The sequence below is a fragment of the Hesperophylax consimilis genome, chromosome 23 (assembly GCF_061612785.1).
Source record: "Hesperophylax consimilis isolate HC1 chromosome 23, BYU_Hcon_1.0, whole genome shotgun sequence".
Lineage (NCBI taxonomy): Eukaryota > Metazoa > Arthropoda > Insecta > Trichoptera > Limnephilidae > Hesperophylax > Hesperophylax consimilis.
Genome location: NC_142858.1, coordinates 21736514 through 21760306, shown reverse-complemented (window position 1 = coordinate 21760306; position 23793 = coordinate 21736514). Strand labels below are relative to the sequence as shown.

Below are 23793 nucleotides of genomic sequence, written 5' to 3'. Positions count from 1 at the left end.
AAAGTCTCTTCAGTTATTTGGTTATTACCAGCAGGCAGATTTACCTTAATTTTATGGATTATTTTACTATTACTTTAGGAAATACCTTTCGTGAATTAAATTATTATTAGTTTAAGGAATATTCTACCAGTATGTATCCGTAGATAAAATACTTAAACCGGTAACGGTAAAAAAAAATAAGTGGAAAATGGTTTAAATTTGTTAATGATTTAAATATTTTACCACACATAGTCAGTATCAAAAATAGAAATAGTAATAAATATATCCTTAAAAAAATGTAACTATAAATTCAAAAATAGCAGAGCTACAAAAATGAAATTTTCAAACAAAGAAAATTGATTTTTTTCTACGAAAAAATAAATATATAAGTATTAACAAAAAAAAACACCATCTTTGTTTTATAGACAACTGAACGAATTGAAATAACTAAAAAAAATGTAAATTTATGCGAATATAAACAATTTTCAAATAAATATTAACAGAGTGAAGAATAATTTATATACCTTACATTGTTTAATGTACTTTTTCTTCATCAGAATCAACCCAGAATAATCAGGTTAGAGATTATTCTGGGTTGATTCTTAACACTTATGAATATACAAAAGAATCAACCCAGAATAATCTCTAACCTGATACACCCTCGGACATGACGTATCGACCTATTTTGTTATATAAAAAATATCACATCATACCATACACTTTATAAGTTTATTTGGAAACCAAAAGAAACACGCTACTGGGTACCATATCCCTTGTTCGTATTGAACGTCACTATCGAAGTTGTCCGATTTTTAGTGACTTGCGATTACTACTGATTACAAATTCACTAATAAAAATGAAATTACGTCCTTACTGAAAATTTAATCACGATAATAACGTAAAGAGTTTAATAATTGTAATTGTTTACTTCTTGTTTTATGTGGCTATAAAAAGAACAGTTTTTATTGAATGTGGTGATGAATATTTCGACCATAACACATCAATTACGATAATAATTTGTTTGCAACTCGTGCGTCGCTTTTGAAGTAAATCAGTGTTATTAGAGCCCCCGCATACCCATTTTCTACCGATTTATAACAAGTTTCTCGTTAACTCCAAGTTCCAAAAAATAATATTTTGAAGATAATATCTATACTTAACTACGCCCCCTCGTACATTTTTTATGCCGAAACGTTAATTATATGAAATTCCCTCGATAGAAAAAAAATCGCAAAGTAAGCTCCGAAAATTAACAACTTTTGTTCTGTTATTTAATGTGTTATACCTCCATTATTTATAACTCCATTATTGCTCCAAATTTTAACTACTGCTCCACTATCCTTTTCCTGTGTAACGACCGAGAGCAAAATAAATTTCAAATTCTCCAAAATAGGGCAATGAGAACAATACTCAGACGAAATCGATATTCAAAAGTAAATAAAATGTTAAGTGAACTAAATTGGCTAGCGGTGAAATAGATGTTGACCTTGAACACGATGATATTTGTACATAAAATAGTAAACAACCTGCTACCCAAATATTTTTTAAATAAAATTGTATTCACCAAGGACATACACAAACATAAAACAAGGACGTGCAACGAAATCAGGCTACCAAAAAAGGACAAGGCGAATACTTAGAATAATATACTATATAAAGGGATGAAATACTATAATGCGCTGCCGGAAAACCTAAAGGCTTCCCCAATTGGAAAGTTCAAGATGTTGTGTAGGAGCCACATCAAGCAAGAAAAATATAGTATATTTATATGTAACAATTAATTAGTAATTTTTAACCTTAAATGTACGAATAAAATTAATAAATAAATAAATAAAAATAAGGCATGAAAAAAACCACAGTGTATATTTAAATGCAACAAGAGCATTTATCGAGAGATTTATGCTCTATTTCAAACGAGTCATGTTTTATTAAATATTTTCACCATTTTCGCTTAATTATTATCGTTTTTGATATTAGCGAGCTCCCTCTAACATTCGTATTTACATATCACCCTTTCAAACCATCTTTGAACGCTTACTACGGGGGCCTTAATGTTTATTTGGGGATACGTAGATATCGTGATACAAATACAAAATAGATGAACAGGATTCAGTATTTTAGTAGCTTGCAATTGAGGAGCGTTTTCACAAAGAGAAACATTTATCAAAACAGATTTTTAAAATTATTTTTCTCCAAGTATGTATCTACAAAATGGCCAATTCAGATTCTCAAAAATCAAAATATTTACCTGCTTTATATATAATAAAAAATATACATTTGAATAGAAATATAATGTAAAAGAGCCATTATTATCTTATTTAAATGTATCTGAGTAGGTCCCCATATATTTAAAAAAAATTAACTTTAAATCTTGTTCCCTATAAAATCACGTATCAGCGGTAGGTGTTAAATTTTTATAATGTTTTTTTGGTGGAATTAGGTAGGTACTTTGAAAGACAAAGCATACATACATTTTTGTTTTTATTAAAAATGATACTTTTATCGCAGAACTAAAATGTATTGATATTTCACTTTGTGAAAACTTTTTTTTACAATTACGTTGAAATTTCTCTTTGGTCAAAATTTGCAATTCTCGACTACTTTTTAAATAAAGATGGCTTTTGACAAATGAATTGAGTTATCTTATAATTAATCGAATTTGAATTTAAATATTAGCATAAACTAAACCTCTTTAAAACTGTATCGCGAAAATATTTTATACTGACCGTGGAAATTAAATAAATAAAATTTGAGCACATGGCATTAAGCGAGGCCACGGAAGGTTGACTGAAGCCATTTATTTTCTCATTAAAACTTATTATTTATTGTTCGAAGACATAATGATGACACTCTTTTTGGCGTCAGTGACTCTTGAGCAAAGTACCTACATGATACCTATTTTTAAACCACGGCCTTTTCAGAAGGCTGAGAGTAGATACTAATTTCGTTTATTTTTGAGTAAAATTTGACTCATGAATATTTAAATTACGTTAGTTACATAAACTCTTAGATTGTTAATATTTGATAAGTGATAGTGATCAATGATTAGTCACTTACCGAAGCTGGCCGCGGCGGACAGGGGAGTGGGCGGAGGGAACTCCTCCCCGCCCGTCGCAGCAGAGGGGTGCATCTGCAGAGAGGTCACCTCACGCTTCAGCATGCGGCTCAGCTGGTCCATTCGTCGCTTCTCACACTCTATCTCCACCAGGATGTCGGACTGCTTGGGGGAAACAGAAATGTTTTATCAACTCTTCCGCACTCAAGACGGCAATCGATGGTAACTCAGCTTCTTTATTTTTTAATCTTACACTAATCGTCATAGGAAACCAAGATAATGTGACCGATAATATACAAGGTTCAAGGGAAGCTAAGGACCGGTTGTTTCGGAGAATTTGAACAATTCTTCAAATTTCAAAGTTAATTTTCAAGTTCAAGTTTTTTTTCAAGTTCTGTTTTTATTTCAGTTCTGTCAAGCAACTAGCCTATACTGATATAATAACAGAACTTGTATAGGACATTCACAGAACCCGTCAATGAACGTTGAAATTTGATGAATTGTTCAAATTCTCCGAAACAACCCGTCCTTAATGTTTATCAGATGAAGTTGAAAGATGGTTTATTTTTATTTTTAGTTTAAATACACACAATTAATAAAATATTAATCATTGAAGACAATATTAGCGATTCTCAAAAGAAAATTTGAAATCAGGAAAAGATAAATTAAATTATGTAACTGGGCTAGTGCCTGGTTCACACGAGGGCAATTCAGAACACAATACAATAGTGTTTTGTCCCTGTTCCGTGAACAACGGAACAAGGACAGAATGCTATACTAACTCTAGAGGACAACGCGTGCGGTTGCAATGGCGGGGGTAAGACACCATGCATCAGTGTCTTGGATATTGTCTCTGAGAGAGTGTCTTTGTTCATTGTTCTGTCTTCCAAACTATTGTTCAAACTAGGACAGTGGGTCCAAAGCTGGGACAAAACAGTATTGCACTGTCGTCGTGTGATCCCGGCATAAATATCACGATATCGCTGACGTATCATTGTGGAACCGGAAAAAAGTCTTTGAACTGATAACGGCAGGCTATTTATTCCATTAAACCTATGAAACTACCTAAACCTAAGGTATGTAGATGTGCCATATAATATTCATTCAAAGGGTTAAGCATTTACTGTCTTACTAGTAAGAATCTTACACGCCGTTAGATGTTGGTGTGGTAAAGATTTCCTAGAGGCTGGTTTAAGACCGTTTTAATCAAAAAAACGCCATCGAAATAAGTTTTCAGTGTTCTGACTTTAGGCGCAATATTTACACCACGTTTTTAATAGGACTGTTAGACAACAAAATAATTACACAATATTATATTTTTACAATAGTCAACTAATGATAAATATAAATAATAACTGTTAATATCTCATTTCATATTGGTCCTCTTATCGTAATCAAATCGGGTAGCCATCATTTCGATAAAAGGCCTCCAGGCGTCCCTGTCTTGGGCTATTTCTACACGGAGATAACTTACTTATATAAAATGCTGCTAATTTCTATAGAATCTCTTCAAAATTATTCGTAATCCTGTTAAAAACGGGACTGCAGGCCGTCAACGAATGAATTGATAGGTTTCGTGTTAAACTTGTCGGAACCCGTGGTTATCTATATTTATTTATTTCATTTAAACGCCCATAGGGCTTTTACATACAATGCAATTATGTTTTTTAAATACAATAACAGTAAAGAGTTTACATAATATATAAGAATATACAGATTACATAAAATATAAGATTTAACAATGCATAGGTTAACAAAATATAGGTAACATGAAACAAGATTTACGAAACTTAGGTAACATGAAATTTAAGTAAATGAAATAAGATATATATGATCTGCCAATATCCTCCAAATCAATTGAATAAAAAAGGATGAAATTGTTAGCCTATAAACTATGTAACTCTAATTAACAATCTCTATTACGCAAGATTAGGATAAGAATCGACAAAAAGTCTAATAGAAAAACATTTAGTTAAGTATTACAATATTAAACCAAGTATCACAATATTAAGTCAAGTATCACAATATTAAACCAAGCATTATAATATTAAACTAAGTATTAAAATATTAAGTTAGGTATTGTAATATTTATTTATTTATTTATTTATTTAGACGCCGTAAAAGGCTTTTACAATATACATGATTTATGTTTACAGTGGTTCACAGGAGCGAAACAGTATTATGTTAAACAGAATAATTACTGAGAAATTATGTTGAAAATTAAACAAAAATAACATCTGGTATACATAGGTACATTAGCATTTTTATTTTCAATCCGTACAGTAGTTTAGTATTGAGGTTATTGTTACCTTCAATATTGAATTTGGTTGAATTTGCTGAGAACTAAGAGTTAGCTCTATTGAATCAGGGCTGTCAGTAAGACATCTCATAACAATTTTGGGAAAAATTATAGTTTTAATTAAGTATATAAAATTATTAGATAACACACTTCTGTCTGATATCTGATGTAAGTGCATTGTTTAGGTTCTGTGATAACTTATGAATAGAATGGTTTTATGCCTAATAACATTGATAATTACGACAGAGGTATGTTATTATAGCCTTCTTATAGCTATATTCCATGCAGTTGAACACATCTACTACTTCTGAGAAAGCATTGCCAACTGCATGCAATCTAGGTATAAGGGAGTTTCTAAATGACGCAGTCCTGATATTGTTATTAAAATTAAAAATAATTTTGGATCGAGTGGTTCTAGTGGGTATATGGAAGGTAATTAGGCTTAATATATCAGGGCTGTCTATAATACCATTGACAATTTTAAAAATAAAAGTCAAATCGGAAATAAGTCTTCTATCTGAGAGTTTAAGTAGGTTTAATTCTTTCATCAAGTGATTGTAATTTATTGATTCTATAGGTAGACCGAGTTTATAGTTAATGTATCTTAGGAATTTATGCTGAATTTTTTCAATAGCATCGGAGTGGATTTTAAAGTAAGGACACCAAATAGGAGAATTATATTCGATTTGACTTCGAACAAGTGAGGAATATAAGATTTTTAGTGTTGAAATATTTTTAAAGTCTCTGCCATTTCGGAGAATGAAGCCGAGCATTTTTAATCCTTTGTTGGTGACTGTTTCTACATGTGAAAGAAAGTTAAATTTTGAATCAAAAATAATGCCGAGATCGTTAATTTCACTTACAGAGGCGAGAGAAACATTGTTAATTTTGTATTGATAATTAAGGGGTTGTTTTGTTCTGAAAATCTTATAATGTGGCATTTACTAATATTGAGATAAAGTTTGTTAGTTTTGCACCAATCTTTATCAGGCAGGACTAATTTTGTCAGGACCCGCTTTTTTCTTTAAGTCGAGTGTTTTTATTTTGCGTATAACATCAGGAACATTTATATGTAAAGCGGGAATGTGGACCGATTTCTTTGGATGAAAGGGTGGAAGTTGAACATTTGGGATATCATTATCGTAAAAATTTTTGAAGAAGTCGGCAAACAAATTAACGATGTCATTAGTATCACTACTACTTTTCCCTTCGAAATACATATATACTGTTGGTAGGCTAGGTTTGTTTTTTCTTAGTGAGTTTACATGTGTAAAAAAGTTTTTAGTATTTGAAGGAATAGACTTTTCTGTGTTGAGTATGTATGATTGATATAATTTTTTGGAGAGCTTTTTACAGTCAGTTCTATATTTATGAAATATTTTGTAGTCTGAGATAGAGTTGCTCTCTTTGAAATTTTTGTGCCAGATTTTTTTGTTAATTATTAAGTGTTTTAAGTCATTATTAAACCATTTGGGGAACTTTGATGGTTTGAATTGGATTAAGGGAACATATTTTTCAATAGCCGTGTTGATGATGGAGTAGAAAGATTCAAGATTTTGGTTAACATTTGTGTTTTTGTCTAAAAAGGACCAGTCTGTACTTTCTAAGTATTTTGTTATCAGTGGATAATCTGCCCTTGCAAAATTGTATGAATATTTAGGAATACTATTAGAATAAATGTTTAGGAAGTTGTTAGTAATGGTGATGTTTAAGGGAGGATGGTGGGAATCTTCGGGAAGAAGGGCGTCTATGGATTTACATAATTATACTGAAGGATCGCTACTAAATGCAAGATCTAGTAAGTGGTGATTAGAATTGTATACGTTATTAATTTGTTTAAGACCTAGGAAATTTGACATATTTATAATTTCACGAGCATTAGCAGATGTATTAAAACGAGTTGTTGAGTTATCGCTATGGGTAATCCAGTCTGTATTGGGAGTATTGTAGTCGCCGATTAGCAGCATTCTAGCTTCCGGATATTTGAGCTTGAGGGCCTCTACATCTTCAATGTGGTTTACGTAAATTTGTGTAATTGATCCGGGAGGAATATAAACACATCCAAGAATGATTTTTCCTAGGTTCGTCTTGAGTAGTAGGAAAATTTGTTCTATATTTTTGTGTTTGCATTTTAGCCTGGATGAAGTTATAGATTTGGTGACTGATATTAATACACCTCCTCCTCTTGATTTGGTGCTGGTGGCGGTACTTCTATCTAAGCGGTAGGTGTTGTGTGAAGTGAAGCCTAGTTCTTCTGTGTTAAAGGACGGATCCAACCAAGTTTCAGTCAGGAAATATATATGAAAGGGATGGATTGGAATTGATGATCTTAGCTCATTAAGTTTTGTGCGGCAGCCTCTGATATTCTGATAGTAAGCCATGATAGGTTTTAGTTTTTTGGGTTACTATTTACAATAACAGGTTTATTATTTTTGTATTTTATTGTGAGTCCAATCTCACCGTCTTTGGTTCTTTGGTCTAGTGTTAAACGTAGCTTGGTGAGATAGTTTCTTTGAGCTGGGGTTTGGTCTGAATAAATTTTAATACCGGGGTATTCGGTTATGTTGTTCTTTTTCTTCAGTATGTCTATGGCTTGGATGGAACTGTCAAGGATGACTTTAAGAGGTCGAGGTTTGTCAGGTTTTGTGATTCCCAGACGAAAAGTTGTTATGTTGGCTCGGGTGATGGATGAGTTAAGAGTTGTTAGTGTGGTTAAGATTCTCGTTGTATCATCAGTATTTTTTTCTATATGGGAACTGGCTGAGCTTTCAGGGAAGTTAAAAATAATTATGTTTTTTGACCGTTTTTTCCTCTCTTCGAGCTCATCGGCAGCTTCACACATTGATACAGTTGATGAGTTTGTGGATTCTTGTGATGAGTTTGAATCTATCAATTTTGAAGAGATCATGTGCTCGTACGACTTGATCTGTCCCTCGAGAATTCCAACTTTTACACCTACATCCAACATAGTGCCAGAGAGGTTGGACAGTTTATTGAGTAGTTTGGTCATCTGGTCTTTTGTTAGTTTTAAAGCGGGATCCGTTATGTTACTGTATAGAGCACTAATTTCTTCTTTCGCTTTATTGATATAAGAAAGAGCATCTGTGGCACTCATCTTGCAAGTTGGAATTTATAAAATTATTTTAATTTTATTTTATATAATATAGCGGTGACAACCCTGCACTTGAGTTGTCTGTGACAAGTTAGATGGGCTATTCCTTAGAGTAATAATAAGTAAGGGCTATTCACTTGCACACTTCGATACTCTGAATGTGTATGTCAGTAGTACTTCCTTCTGTATGGCGTTTGTTTGTGTGTGTCTAATGCGCTCTGGTGACAGTTGAGATTTGAGATATAAAGTTATAATAGGCAGCTGCAACTATTATTACTTTATTACACTGTTTAAGTTAAAGCGGCCGCTACACTACTCGCTTCGACGCTTCGACGAAGTCCTCGACGAAGTTAGCCGAAGTTCGAAGTGCGTGCCCACACACTCGTGCAACTTCGCGAGTAGCTCAGTCTCTCGGAGTCCGTGCACTAGGCTTGCACTAGGCAACATGGACGTTCAAGTGGCAGCTGCCGTCGCAATGTGCACTCTCGCTTATTATAACTACGTGCAAATTCATCACAAGAAAATAAAAAACAACGAAAAAAAAGAAGATGGTGGATGATTGCAATGCACAGGAACAGAACTAGGTTAGTGGAATAAACAAAGTAAGTACTTACAATGAATTTTTAAATTACTTATTTATTTTAATCATTCAATTATATTTTTGCAGACATACTATGGCGCAACAATTCCTTGAACTCACTCAAGAACGATCTGGGGAATTCGAAAATTTTCACCGAATGTCATTGGGTGATTTTAATCTTCTACTTTCTATAGTAGAACCTATTATCTCCAAAAAAGATACGCATTTAAGAGAAGCCATACCTGCTAAAATTCGTTTAGCAATTACTTTAAGATTTTTAGCAACTGGTGACAGTTATAGAAGCCTACACTTTTTATTTAAAATTTCAAGCCAGTTAATTTCAAAAATTGTGGTCGATGTCTGCAAAGCTCTTAACGAGGTTCTCAAGGAGGAAATAAAGGTAACAGTTTAAATTTTAGTATACACATTTATTGAAAATTAAAATAATATTGTAATCCACATGTATTGATTTACAGTAGGCGCCACAGTAAGCTACCCCTCTCTCAACTTTAATCTTTGGTAATAAGAAATATACAACGTACGTGGCGTACATGAAAGTAATGAATGTTTATAACTGTGCTTATTAATAAATAAATTACTTACCGTACTCATGGTTGTTTTACATTTGTACACCCGTCCTAAAAAGCTATCCATATAGTCAAACGCAAACCATACTGGACGATAAACATCGTCCACGCCGGCACCAGATTTGATTGAGGCTTCTCTCTTTCTATGGTAGCCCCGGTAAGTCGCGATGAGCGATTCATTTTTTTTTCAATTCTCCCACCGAAATTTGTAAAATATCTTGAATGCGCATCCAAGCATCATTAATTTTGTTTTTATCTTTATTTTTTGTTTTTATATTGTTTTTGTTTTTATCTTTATTGAAAGAAGGGTAAATGCAGGTAATTCCGTTAATGGAAGACTGAACGCCTTCGGCGCTAACAAAAAATTGTCCAAAGAAACGAAGTTAGCAGTCCACAACGGAGTGCTGGTACCTACCTTGATGTATGGAAGTGAGGCATGGAACTGGCAAAGAAAGGATGAAAGTAGATTAAATGCTGTTGAAATGAGATCCCTGAGGCGTATTATAATAATAATAATAATAATAATAATAATTGGATAATTTGTAAAGCGCCGTTTTTGTGAAAAATCACCTCAAGGGCGTATGTGTGGTAAAACCATGTTTGATCGTGTGAGGAATGTGGAGATCCGCAAAGAGTGCAAGGCGCGTAATGAGTAAGATTAAGAAACGGACGCTTAGATGGTTTGGGCATGTAGAGCGAATGAGCGAAGATAGGAGTGTAAGGAGGATATATGATGCAAATGTGAATGGTAGCAGAAGTCGGGGACGCCCGAGGAAGACATGGCACGATCAAGTGAATCAGATACTCGAGTCGGGCCATGTCAAGAGTCAGAATAATAGAAGAGTATGTATGAGACGATGTATGAATGTGAATGAGGCAAGGAGTGTGTGCCAATACCGAGTTGTTTGGCGGTCTGTCCTCTCTGCCTACCCCTGCGGGGAAACGGCGTGATGGTTAGTTAGTTATCTTTATGGTCCCTTTCAATTGGGTCCCAAATAACCGCCTCGGATTGGAGTGTTTCTAGGAACAAAAAAATTAGGTCCTGTGACCTGTGACCACAGTGTAGAAGCCATATTTTATTACGTATAGTCACTATGACTCTGCGTTCGCACAACCACCAAACACGACGTCTCGAAGCGAACTGAAGTGAACCGAGTAGTGTGGGCAGACACTTCGTGTTCGAACTCCGGGACGCTTCGAGTCCTTTGACTCGGGCGCATTTACCGACAACAATCGGAGATCGGGCGAAGCGAATCGAAGATGCCCGAAGCGAAGCGAAGTTCGTGCCCACACTATCGTATTAGGTCAACTTCGATCAACTTCGCGAGTAGTGTAGCTGGGCTATTAGATTTTAGTTGAGTTTTCGTAATAAAAATCACTACATATAGTCCTTAGATTAATGTTTACTGTTAAATTTTGTGGAGCAAAAAAAGTATGTGTTCACTGTGACACTTGGTTATGCCTGATGAAACAAAGTACTATAATATTAAACAAAGTACTATATGAGTCGTGTAATTTCTATACCCGCTATATCAACTTTCATTGATTTGGAGAAAACCGCAAAAAACTGTCACATCTCTAGCGTACATAAGTAAATGCATTACAATTTTTTTATATAATGAATTGGAGTAATAAAATTTCGAAAAGCATTTATTTTTCTATATATGTCTAGCAATAATTAAGTAATTTCGATAAATAAAATGGATATAGCGGATTTTGATTCTCACTTCGTGATTTTGAAAGTCAACTGAGCCGACATGGCGGGTTTAGAAACTCACGCGTAGATCATTTTGACACACGAGCGTGGCGTCAGAGCGGCGGCCATATTGTATTTTGGCAAAATAACTGCTTGTGATTCGTTGAATCCGATATAGCGGATTTTGATACTTAGTAACTTTCTGTATGATATAGCGGATTTGGTTTCTCACTCGCAGTTTTAACATGGTTTTTGGTCGTGATAAGGAGGGTTTTGAAACTCAATTTTAGGCTCCTCTTGTTGCTCGCAAAAATGTGAACAAGATGTCATACTCAGATCATTTTGTCAAAAAATCGGATATAGCGGGTATAGAAATTATAGGATTCATATATTAAACAAAGTACTATAATATTAAGTTAAGTACTATAATATTAAACTAAGTATTATAATATTTATTTATTTAAACGTATTTTGTAGAGTAGTAGAAATAGTTCGCACATACTCCGTTTAATGTTTGTCAAGTTCATATTTGACATACAGATTTAATAATAATGTGTTTATAGGCTGATAGACATTCAGTACCGTTAGTGTTCACGCAATATTTATTCCCTGCACTGTGTAGTCGGTTCATTACTGAATTTATTTCTGCTTTGGTACCCGCAATGTTACAATGGTAAGGTACCTTCTGAAGAACCGTTCTACTAGGCACATGAAAGTCGATCAACCTAAGGAGTTCAGGGGAGTCAAACATGTTATTAACAATTTTATAAAGAAAAAAGAGATCAGAACATATTCTTCTTTCTTTTAATGTGGCAAGGCCCATGACTTTCAACAATTCCAAATGGTTGAGTTGAATTCTAAGTGGCTTCTGACAATGGATGAATACAATATTTTTAAAGTTTTTAAATTTTTGAGATCTTTTGAAGTTCTTAACCCATTTACGCCTGCCGTGCCCAAACGAGGACGCCTTCAAATCTACCCACCATTTTGTTATTAATGTGGTAAGTTTTGCTAACAGTGCATTATTGTCGAGTAAATTGATGTGTCTTACATTTTATATCAAACATTTTGGATAACACCATTTATAAAAAGTATTTTAGTGTCATAAATAAAGTGAATCTCAGAGTCGCGGTGATTACCAAATGTAAGTATTTTTTTTTATATGTTTACGTTCGTAAATTTTTAATTTTTCTACATAATCTTATTGAACACTTTGTTTACTTTGGAATAAAAATTTGATAAGTTAAAATATATAATTTACTGAACTGTGAACTACTTTTTTTTTTGTGTCCCCAAATAGGGACAGTGGGCACATAAAGAGTAAAATATTCTTTTTTTTACAGAGTTTTGACTGCACATAAATATGTCAAAACGGCAATTTGAAGTAAGCGATAACTATCATGGACTCCAGAAGGCCCTTGATGCTATTATGGCAGAAGAGGACTCAGATGTTGAATTTGATATCGTTGCTCTTCCCCCAGAAAAAAGTATCCTCACTGACGAAGAAGAAGGCGATGAAGACAATATTATTATCAATGACATGCCAAGAGATATTCCTGGAAATATCGAAGTTTTCGTAAACAGAAACGAAGAAGATTGGGACAGTTCTGATGAAGAGTCTTTGTCGAATTCCGCTAGAAGGCAACGATGCAATGTTGGGCCCCGTTGGCGTAAATGCGAGCCTAGCTACGATCACATGCCTTTTGATGAGAATAATGTACAACAACGATGCAAAAACCTAATTTTTGAGAAAGATTTTTGATCAGGAAGTAATCGATATGATTCTTCAATATTCTGATTTGTATGCATCACAAAACAATAAACATGATATCAATATTACCGTTGGTGAGTTGAAAACATTTTTGGGCATTCTATCTCTATCTGGTTATCACACTTTGCCTCGCGAACGTCTATTTTGGTCTTTAGACGAGGACTGTAATGTACCTGTTGTTTCTAAGGCAATGACGAGAAACAGATTTTTAGATATCAAAAAGTACCAACATTTTTGTGATAATACTGTAGCTGCTGAAACATCAGATAAAATGTTCAAGATGCGAACCCTTGCTGAGGTTCTCATGAAGAAATTTATGCAATGGGGAGTGTTTCACACAAATCTGTCAATAGATGAATCCATGGTGAAATATTTTGGACGTCATCCGTCGAAACAATTTATTCGAGGTAAGCCTGAACGCTTTGGTTACAAAAATTGGATGCTCGCTAGTGCTGATGGCTACTGCTACAATTTTGATATTTATTGCGGCAAGTCGCAAATACCCACCAATGAGCCTTTGAGTACACGAGTTGTGAAAAACCTGTTGAACAAGCTAAACACAGATCCTAGAGACCATGTTGTGTTCTTCGATAATTTTTTCACTAGCTATGCATTGCTGCGGGATTTATGGGAATCTGGCCACAGGAACTGTACGTGAGGGTAGGACCTGCAAATTTCCTCTCACACCCGTCAAGGAGATGAAAAAGAAAAGTCGTGCTGACTTTGACGACCGGTTCAACACGGTCAATAAAATATTGTTTGTTCGCTGGCTGGATAACAGCGTTTGTACAATGGGAACAAACTACGATAATTTTCTTCCGAGCTCAATCTAAAAGAAGAAAATCGATGAAAATATTCCTCAAATATTTATGAATTACAACAGAGGCATGGACGGTGTCGATCAAGTCGATCAGTCGATTTCAACGTATCGAACTTCAATACGAGGCAAGAAGTGGTTGTGGGTGTTATTTACATACATGTTCGATCTACACATACTTAGTAACGACGTGAAGATGGACCAGCTACAATTTCACCCATCAGCCTCTGTAGTGCTCAATTTACAGTTTGATGGTTTTGGCCACTTTCCGGAGAAGTTGACAAAACAGTTGCGATGCACTATTTGCCATAGTAAGGCACGTGAGGAGTGCAAAAAATGCAAAAAAACTTTGTGTTTTGAAAAATCAACCTTCGAGAAATACTATACTGAATGTGCCCAGTGTCCCCATTTGAGCACGGCACTTTTTTTTCTAGTAAATAAAAAAAAATTAAATATATTTTTTTTTTTTTTGTTAAAAAACTCTATTTCCTACTACATAAAATGAATTTATTCTTTTTTCTAAGATTACTTTAGTCTTGGGCGTAAATGGGTTAATATGAAACCCAACATTTGCATCGCTTTAGTGGTTATATTGTTAATGTGGGAGATAAGTGTTAATTTGGTGTCAAATATTATCCCCAGGTCTTTTATTTCGGGTACAGATACTAAGACATGATTATTCATACAGTATGTGAAAATCAATGGGTTTTTCTTCCTATAAAATTTCATGACTTGACACTTTTTTACATTGAGAGTTAATTTATTTAGGATACACCAATCAGAAAAGCTAATGAGATTTGATTGTAATAATAAGCAGTCATTAATATTATATTATTATTAATGTAACTGGTAAAACGCAAATGTACAAATAGACGATATGCAAAATGGTCAAGTTAAAACAGAACTTCGCTACGCTCAGTCAATAATGTAATTTGGGCGCTCGCCGCCAACTGCTGCTAGGAAGTAGATTCAATGAAGGTTATCCATGATTCTGTAGGTGGACAAGTGTATCAAACAAAATTTACTATGAGTCATGTAAATGATCTACTGTTTTTAGCGGTAAACTTTAAAATGTGATTCCCATCCCTTCTCGATCCTTGGAAATAACGTATCTATGTGCAATGTCTTTAAAAACTATTTTATCGTCCATTTAGATTAGAGCGACGCAATCCTAGGGTGACTAAACATAAACACTTACCGTACACGGAGAAAACTTGCTAATTTTATAAAAAATCTCTTCAAATTATTCGCATTACGGCACTGCAGGCCTTTCCCGAATGAATTGTCAGATTTCCCGATAAACTATCGGTAAAACATTAAAGTGTTCTGATAAAATTCTAATATTTTCGCATTTCGTCATTATATAATAAAAAAATAAAGGAAAGCAGCATATTCACGTCTTCCGATATATTCGGAAGGTACTCACATTTTTAACAGGATTTTAATAAATCATCAATAATTTTTCTCCGTGTATGTTTATTGCAGACCCTGCCTTTCCATGCACAGCCTCTGGTGTTACTTTTGACACCATCAAAAACAGTTAACATATTTTTTTCAAATTAATAAAGATGCAAAATGTTCATTATTATTCATTGATTTACCTCCACTGCCTCCAGTTCCGACTTCCTGGACTCGATGTGCAGCACGTTGATGCCTAGGTCCTGGAAGACGGTAAGCGCTCGTGCCAGCCCGCCCACCTGGTTCTTCAGCGTGAAGATAACGGCGGTCTTCTCGTGTGCCTCCGCCGGGCCGCTCTGCGTCGCCGGGGCCAAATCCAGGCTCGGTAGAGGCTTGGTCTGGTGTACGGGGCTGCCTTGCTTCACGGCCCACTCCTCGCCGCTGCGGTACAGCCACAGGCCCAGGAAGCTCTTGCCGGACGCGCTCATGACGGTAGATTAGATTTGAGGTATACGTGACTTTGGATGGTCCTGTAACAAAGAAGGTAAGAATATAGAGGGTGTTAATTAAAGTACCAGTGATTCCAGATTGGAGTAAAATCAGTAGGAATTGTACAGCTATGGTCGATGTGACTTGTTAGGCGGTTACTCGACTGAGTTATCAGTGACAACATAATGGATTTTTTTTATTGATTTGAAAAATATATAAAAATTTAGAAAAAAAACAAAAATTTCACGGGAAGCCAAAATTTGTTTCGCATTTTGTAATCGAAATAATGTCAGGAATCACTGGTTAAAGTAAGTCAAGTACATCAATTAACATCCTGTATAATTTTATGGAATGTGTGTGATCGCATTAAACTCACCAGATTCCGGAATAAAACAAATTATTTTTCCGACTTTATGTCCGGGTTAAATCTTCCCCACAGGAAAGAATAAACCCTTCAACACACTTTTCCACAAATGATCATCTAGTGAATCCACATTATGCAAACGCATTAAATAAGCATAATAAATATAAAACAATACAAGAACAACACATCAAATCACCAGAGATCAAATGGGAAAATATTTCACCGACTCCAGATATTTTCATATCAGAGGGTTCTGCTCGGTTATTATTATTAATGTTATTATTATTATAACACATTTTTGACAACACTACGAGGAATGACGTAGGCAGAAGGATTTCATCGGATTTGTAGTGTGAATTTGGATGGGCCAAAACTTACAACACAACCACATATAACACAATATATCTTTGAACACAACCAGGAACGATGTAGTCAGAAGGTTGAATAATTGAACAGCACAGAATAAAGCGTAACTTTATGAATATCAAAAATATGTTTTGGATAAATTGAAGCTTTTCCTATCGTTTCGATTGAGTAGAATAACAATAAAATTGTAATCACTTTATAAAAAATATGAAGCGTAAACAACTAAAAGATTTTTTCATTAGAAATATATGATCATTTTTTTAAACAAATTAATATAAAAAAAAACATTATGGCTAAGAATTTAAAAGTTTTTCCACTGTACCTTTTTTCTTTTTTATGAAATTATTCGCAATAGAAACCACTGTTGCTTGAAATCGAGCATTTCTAGACTCCGTTTGCCAAGCAATTTATTGCCTATATTCGTGGCGATAAAGAGCACACTAAGAACTTAAAAATGTTAAGTGTCAGCTACACTACTCGCTTCGACGCTTCGACGAAGTCCTCGACGAAGTTAGCCGAAGTTCGAAGTGCGTGCTCACACACTCGTGCAACTTCGCGAGTAACTAACCGAGTCCTTTGACTCGGGCGCATTTACCGACAACAATCAGAAGTCGGGCGAAGCGAAGCGAAGTTGCCCGAAGCGAAGTGAAGTTCGTGCCCACACTATCGTATTCGGTCAACTTCGATCAACTTCGCGAGTAGTGTAGCTGGGCTTTTAGCTTTGTGGCTTCCTGATTTTTCACGCATCTAAGTATATGTCAACCGCATTGACTAAATAAACACCAATGGTCAACCGTCTATAAATGTGGCAGTGCGGTGCGGTTCTTACGACTCCCAGCGTTTGACTGTTTCGATGTTTTACATATATCCAGAAAAAGAAAGCTGTTAATTTTATATATTATATTTATTGTGAATTTCGTTATTATATATCTTAATTCCGCCTCAACTCCATAAAACTTTTCTAATCATATTTCTAGATTATATTTTCTCTCATTATAACGAAATATTGTAAAAATAAGTTGATTTCTACTTTTATATTTAAAAAATATTTTTACTATTTTCTGCTTGTTTTCTAGATTTATTATTATTTTAAAACCCTGTATATAATTAAATTTGTGTGAATACTCTACTAGCTGAATATTATTTTCTTTGTAAAACCCTGTACGTAATTAAATATGTGTGATTTTTCTACAAGATGAATATTATTGTCTTTGTAAAACCCTGTACGTAATTAAATATGTTTGATTTTTCTACAAGATGAATATTATTGTCTTTGTAAAACCCTGTACGTAATTAAATATGTGTGATTTTTCTACAAGCTAAATATTATTGTCTTTGTAAAACCCTGTACGTAATTAAATATGTGTGATTTTTCTACAAGCTGAATATTATTGTCTTTGTAAAACCCTGTTTATAATTAAATATGTGTTAATATTCTACTAGCTACATATTATTGTCTTTGTAAAACCCTGTATATAATTAAATATGTGTTAATATTCTACTAGCTGAATATCATTGTATTTGTAAAACCCTGTATATAATTAAATATGTGTGAATATTCTGTAAACCGAATATATAGGTACCTAAAGGTTACATATAATAAATATTAACATAACCTATTGTATATTATTTTCAAGCAATAGTTATAAGCCTGAAACACCCATAAAAATTGAAAAAAATCTTCCGAGAAAAAATACATGCCGCCGACGGGAATTGAACCCGCAGACTTCTGATTGCCGGTCAGTTGTTCTACCAATTAAGCTACGTCAGCTTATAATATAAGCCTGGTATTTTTCATACAACAAATATTGCCTTTTAGATTTTCATTTCGAAAGATTATTTCTATTTATAAAGGTGTTTCAGGCTAATAATTATTGCTTAAAAATAATATGTTATCCTTTGTGCTATGCATAAAAAAATTATTTACATAAAGGCCCCGTAGTAAGATGGTTTGGAAGGGAGATATGTAAATACGAATGTTAGAGAATATTTTGAAATTTAAAAGTTAAAGAGAAAAATGTTAAAAATCGTTAGAAATTTGGGAATGCTGGACTTAATGTATATTATTTCTATAATTTATTTAAACAATATTGACTGTGCTCCCCAATTTAGTCAGGAGAATTCTTTTCTCTTTATAGTTAGGTAGATTTATAAATATGCCTATCTAGTTTTGATAACTATCCGATTTTTTCATTATTATATATAATAAATAAATCCATTTATTTATTATTTAAGTAGTAAAAAAAATTGTTACCGGGCCCACCACAATAATTATTTCCAGGATGTTCACTTAGTTTGAAAAATAATTACTTACGTTATTATAGTTGTAGGTATCAATCACTTCACTTTGATTAATTGAAAATAAGTAACCTATATGTAACCTACTTGTTATCTATATAAATAAAAATGTTTATGTTCGTTTGTTCAAAAACATAAATCTTTGAAAGTTCTTTACAGATTGATTTGAAATTTTGGCGCGTGTTTTTATATGCCTATATAATATAGATCACTTGTGACAGGTAAAAGTACCTGTCACAGCGCCATCTGTTGGACATATTTAAAAAAAAAAAAAACAGTAAAAACAATATAGCTGTTAATAACCACACATATCCCTGAGGAAAATAATTTCCTCATATAAAAATTACATCGAGTTTGTTTATATATAGTTAAGATTTTTCATAATAAGGTTAAGTAAGGTTTAATTAATAAGGCAGGTTAAGTAAAACCAAGAAATGATAGCTAGTTTATTTTAGTTTTCGCATTTTCGCAGAAGAAAACGAAATTATGTATAAAACAATTTCCATCGCAAAAGCAGATTTTAATTGAAACGCACGGCTAGTTAAAGTGAAATATTATTTTTAAAAAGTACAAAAAATGTTTTTTAAAAAGGTAATAATATGAATGCTGAATAATTGGCAAAACAATACATTCGTAAATGCGCTGAAAAAAAATTAAACATAAAACAAAACAACGCTTTCGATAAGGTTGTACCTCTAACAAAGAATTAATGGAAAATTTCAATTGTTAATGTAGATTTATTTTCCTGCCAAATACGCCAATGGTGAATTTTTTTTACATTAACAAGATTTTTATATATTATATAGACATGCATGTATATTAGGAGCATTCTATATAAATATACATATATATATATATATATATATATATATGTATATAAATGATAATCAATCACTACACGCCCTAGAACTAGAAAAAAAATATGACAATTGATCATTATAGATCAAACGTTTTACGCCTAATGGCGCGAATACACTTGCGAGCCGAAAAGCTAGCCGAGACTCGAATTATGGGAAAGAAACGAAGCAACAGCGAATGGCGCGAAACGCCGCTTGCGGCTACTTCGTTCCTTTCGAGGCTCGGCTCGCAAATGTATACGCAGCATTATTAAGGAAAAACTATACATAACTACCAGTACGACTATTTTATATAAATTGGTTCATATTTAATTACATATTCAGGAAAATTTTCTTATTATTAAAGCAAAACACTTACAAATATGAACAATGACGTATTAAAATCACTTGAAATTAACGAGATAAAATCTTCTCTAAATCACTGCGATGATATGTGCTGATGGCAGAGGCACCGGACTGAGAGGATACTGGAGACCAGCGAGGCTGGGAGGACTGGGGGTATCTATGGAGGGTTTCTGCGCGCACAGCCTTTATAAGGCTTCGGCGGGAGCACCCCATTGGTCGGAAGCTGCGGGGGGAGGATTCATTGGCCGAATCAACAGTTTGGCGCGACTTGTGCAAGTAGCAACCCCCAAGGCGGATTGTCTCTTTGCAGCGGAACTTAATTAATTGCTCGTAAAAAATCTTTAGCCGATGTACGACTCTTTGTGCTGCGTTTTTTTTTCACTTCGTATTTAGGACCGAGGCTGAACCTTCGGTGCGGGCCCTACCGGGGGGGGGGGGGGGGGTAAAAGTTAAAAGTGTATTCAGAGCAATTTTTGCAATTTGAGCAACTAAAAACCTTTTAATTTAAGATTATTATAAATTTGGAGAAAATTTGTGTTTAGAAGTTGATCTATTTTCATAATCAGATCTATTTTCCATCTAGTTGGCCAAATAAAGAAATATTTTTTGTTTTGACTGAAGATTGAAGATTGAAGATTGAACCTTCCTCCCAAGGGAGTGTGTCTTAAATTGGTATGAACTTTTAAAATGTCTTTTAAAAATATAATAAAAATGGTTTTACTGAGGATTGAACCTTCCTCCCCAGGGATTGGAGTCAACACCGCTAATACCTAGGTTAAAGCCTAATTTGAGAGTACCGACATTTATTTCGTAACTTTACTGCTGTAGGTGTTTATTTATTAAATATAATGTCATCCAATTTCAAAAAAGAAGTACATGTGTACAAACGAATGTGTGCAATAGTGCCATTAAAAAAGTACATGTGTACAAGCGAATGTGTGCAATAGTGCCACCAAAAGTTCATATAATGCGTTGTCATCGACAAAGAGTCCACCTGCCGAGTTTCAGCTTGATCAGAATAGGGAATTCTCGTGCATTTTGTAAATAATTTATTTCAATAAAGATAATTATTTTATTATGTGCCTCTTTTTTTTTCTTTTTTTTTAATGCATTTTCAATTTTTTGTAGTTGTTTTAAAAATTGCGTGCTATTTCGGCTCTGAAAACGGTCATGCGCCATTTTGACCGCGACGTCACTAGTGCTACGTCACACCTTTGCCGCCGCCGCCGCCATCGGTTTGCAGGATCTACTCAGGCCGGTCCACAGTGACGTCATCGTTCGCCCTTGAACGCTTGATCAATCACCATTTTCAATTTTTTGTAGTTGTTTTAAAAATTGCGTGCTATTTCGGCTCTGAAAACGGTCATGCGCCATTTTGACCGCGACGTCACTAGTGCTACGTCACACCTTTGCCGCCGCCGCCGCCATCGGTTTGCAGGATCTACTCAGGCCGGTCAACAGTGACGTCATCGTTCGCCCTTGAACGCTTGATCAATCACCGGGCGTTTATAGCTGTATTGAAATATTTCGTTCGCGCCTGTTTTTAAAGTCATTATAAATTTAATAAATGATTTTCTAAAATTATAAAAACTATGTATTCTTGTGTCTGAAGTGTTTCTACATGTGAATAATTAATAATAAGTGATTTTTTGGTGTGAAGAGAATTCCCTATTGAGAAGTGCGTTAATTTCCACTTCCAAGATTCCTTTTCATTAATTCACTTGTTTATTTATTCAAGAAAACAAATTATAAATTCAAATTTATGTATTTACAAATGGTATGAATTGATCAACACGATTTTGTTCAGTAGCATTATGAGTGATCGGATTTAGTAGTGACTTTATTATTTTGTTGATATTATTGACCTTGCCATAACAACAATAAGATATTGTATAGTTTAATCAGTTAAAAAAGTAGTGCTTTAAAATTTAATTTTAAACAAAACTTTTTTTGTTAGTATAATTAAATTTGAAATGCTTAAACTTTATGCTGCAACCTTGATGTAAATGCGGCCCTGAACACCTCTGATAGGAGAAGGATGAACATTCGCAAATGAGTTTAGAGAAACAATAAATTGACACGAAAGTTCGATAGACGAGTCTGACTAAGAAGATCGGTTTACAGTAGACATGGGCAGATTTACGCACAGTGGTGAATCGATTTAGTCTTATTCACCTGGCCGTTAAGAATTGATTCATTTTATTCGTTCTTTTATCACAACGAATTGGTTATTTTGTGTAAATCGCAACTGCGGTGAACCTTCACAAAGGCGTGCTCTATAAAACAACTACTTTTTTATTTTATTTTTATTTTTATTTTATTTGGAAAACCAACAGTTTTAATTATTACAAGGTATGGTGTAGTAAGTGTTAATTATTTAACCAATAATAGGTTTTCACTTAGGTATTTTAATTATTTAGTGAATATATATAATATTTATGTAAGAAAAAAAGTTACATTAGTCTATAGGGATGGGATGGCGGAAGGGAGGAGTATGGGATGGATCTAGCCTGTGTAATGTGTAGCATGTACGTATGTGTATTAATAAAAAAATAATAATGATAATATAATTATTTATTGATTTTAGGTTTGAAATTGTAGGGTGCTGAGTTAAATAAGTCTAATTCACTGTATGAAGTATTAAAATTGTATGAAAAACGGTGAATACTGTACTGCGGAGTTTCTACGACTTTCCAGTGACGAAATCCTGAAAAACGCTGCTGACTCCTCGTGACTCAGATGAGGACGATAGGCCCGAAAATCAAGGTATCGTAGAAAACGATATTGCACTTTCTCAATCCTTTCTATGTGTGACTTATACGTGGGATTCCAGACTTGAGAGGCGTACTCCAGAGAACTGCATACATACGCAAAGTACAGCATTTTCATGGTATTTACTTTTTAAAAAATTTTGCAGGTTCTGAGTACAAAGCCAAGTACCTTGGAAGCTTTTGCAACCGTGGATTCGATATGGCGCTCAAAAAGTAATTTCGGATCTAACACTACTCCCAGATCCTTAGCCTCTGTCATTTTGCTCAGTATTGTGCCGTTAAGGGAGTAATTAAAAGAAATGGGATTTTTATTGATGGTGCCATATTTTTTTACATTTATTTGCAGGTTGTGTTCTGCAAAATAAATATTTAGGCGATTTAGATCTTCTTGCACGCGGGTTCACTCATTGATACACGTGACAGGGGAGAATATTTTCATGTCATCTGCGTATAATAAAGTTCTGGAGTGGTGAAAACATTTCCCAATGTCATATTGTTTATATTGATTGACTGTTTGAAAAATTATCAAACAGACATAAAAGTAGCACTAATTTTTTATTTCTTTCTGTAAGACTGTATTCTTAACGACGGGGTTATGTAATTTTTTAATTTATGATATTTTGCATAACAAAATTGCTTTAAAAGTTTATTCTACGATTCGTAAATCGATAGAAAAGTGTATTTAGGTTTATTATTAGGCTTGCACTAATCTGTTTCATCTAGTAGAGAGGTTCCCAAAGTGGTCTATATGGACCCCCAGGGGTCGATATCGGCTTGCTGGGGGTCTATGTCAGCGAGAAAAAAATTTGAGGGTCCACGAGATTGAAATGGGGGTACATACGAGTGGACTCCCATTTACCTCAACTCAATATTTAGGAGTTCCGTAAATGACACAACACACCTAACACAAATAACACAGTTTACGTAATAATAATTTATTTTTTTTATATTTACTCCACACAGGAGGCCCTGAAGAAAATAATTTCCCTCAGGGCCTATGTCATCTTTG

At 34.1% G+C, this 23793-nt stretch overlaps 1 protein-coding gene across 1 annotated transcript in view; it reads right to left on the bottom strand.

Annotated features, from left to right (window-relative positions):
• Trhn (tryptophan hydroxylase) overlaps positions 1-20148 on the bottom strand; it is a 50764-nt gene extending 30616 nt beyond the window's left edge. Inside the window, exons 1-3 of the mRNA XM_089645956.1 lie at positions 20027-20148; positions 15498-15824; positions 3037-3199 (exon numbers count right to left, since the gene is read on the bottom strand). Of these exons, the coding sequence (XP_089502082.1) occupies positions 3037-3199; positions 15498-15782 (448 nt within the window). The 5' untranslated portion in view covers positions 15783-15824; positions 20027-20148. The remainder of the gene's footprint in view (positions 1-3036; positions 3200-15497; positions 15825-20026) is intronic.
• Positions 20149-23793: the final 3645 nt, after the last annotated feature.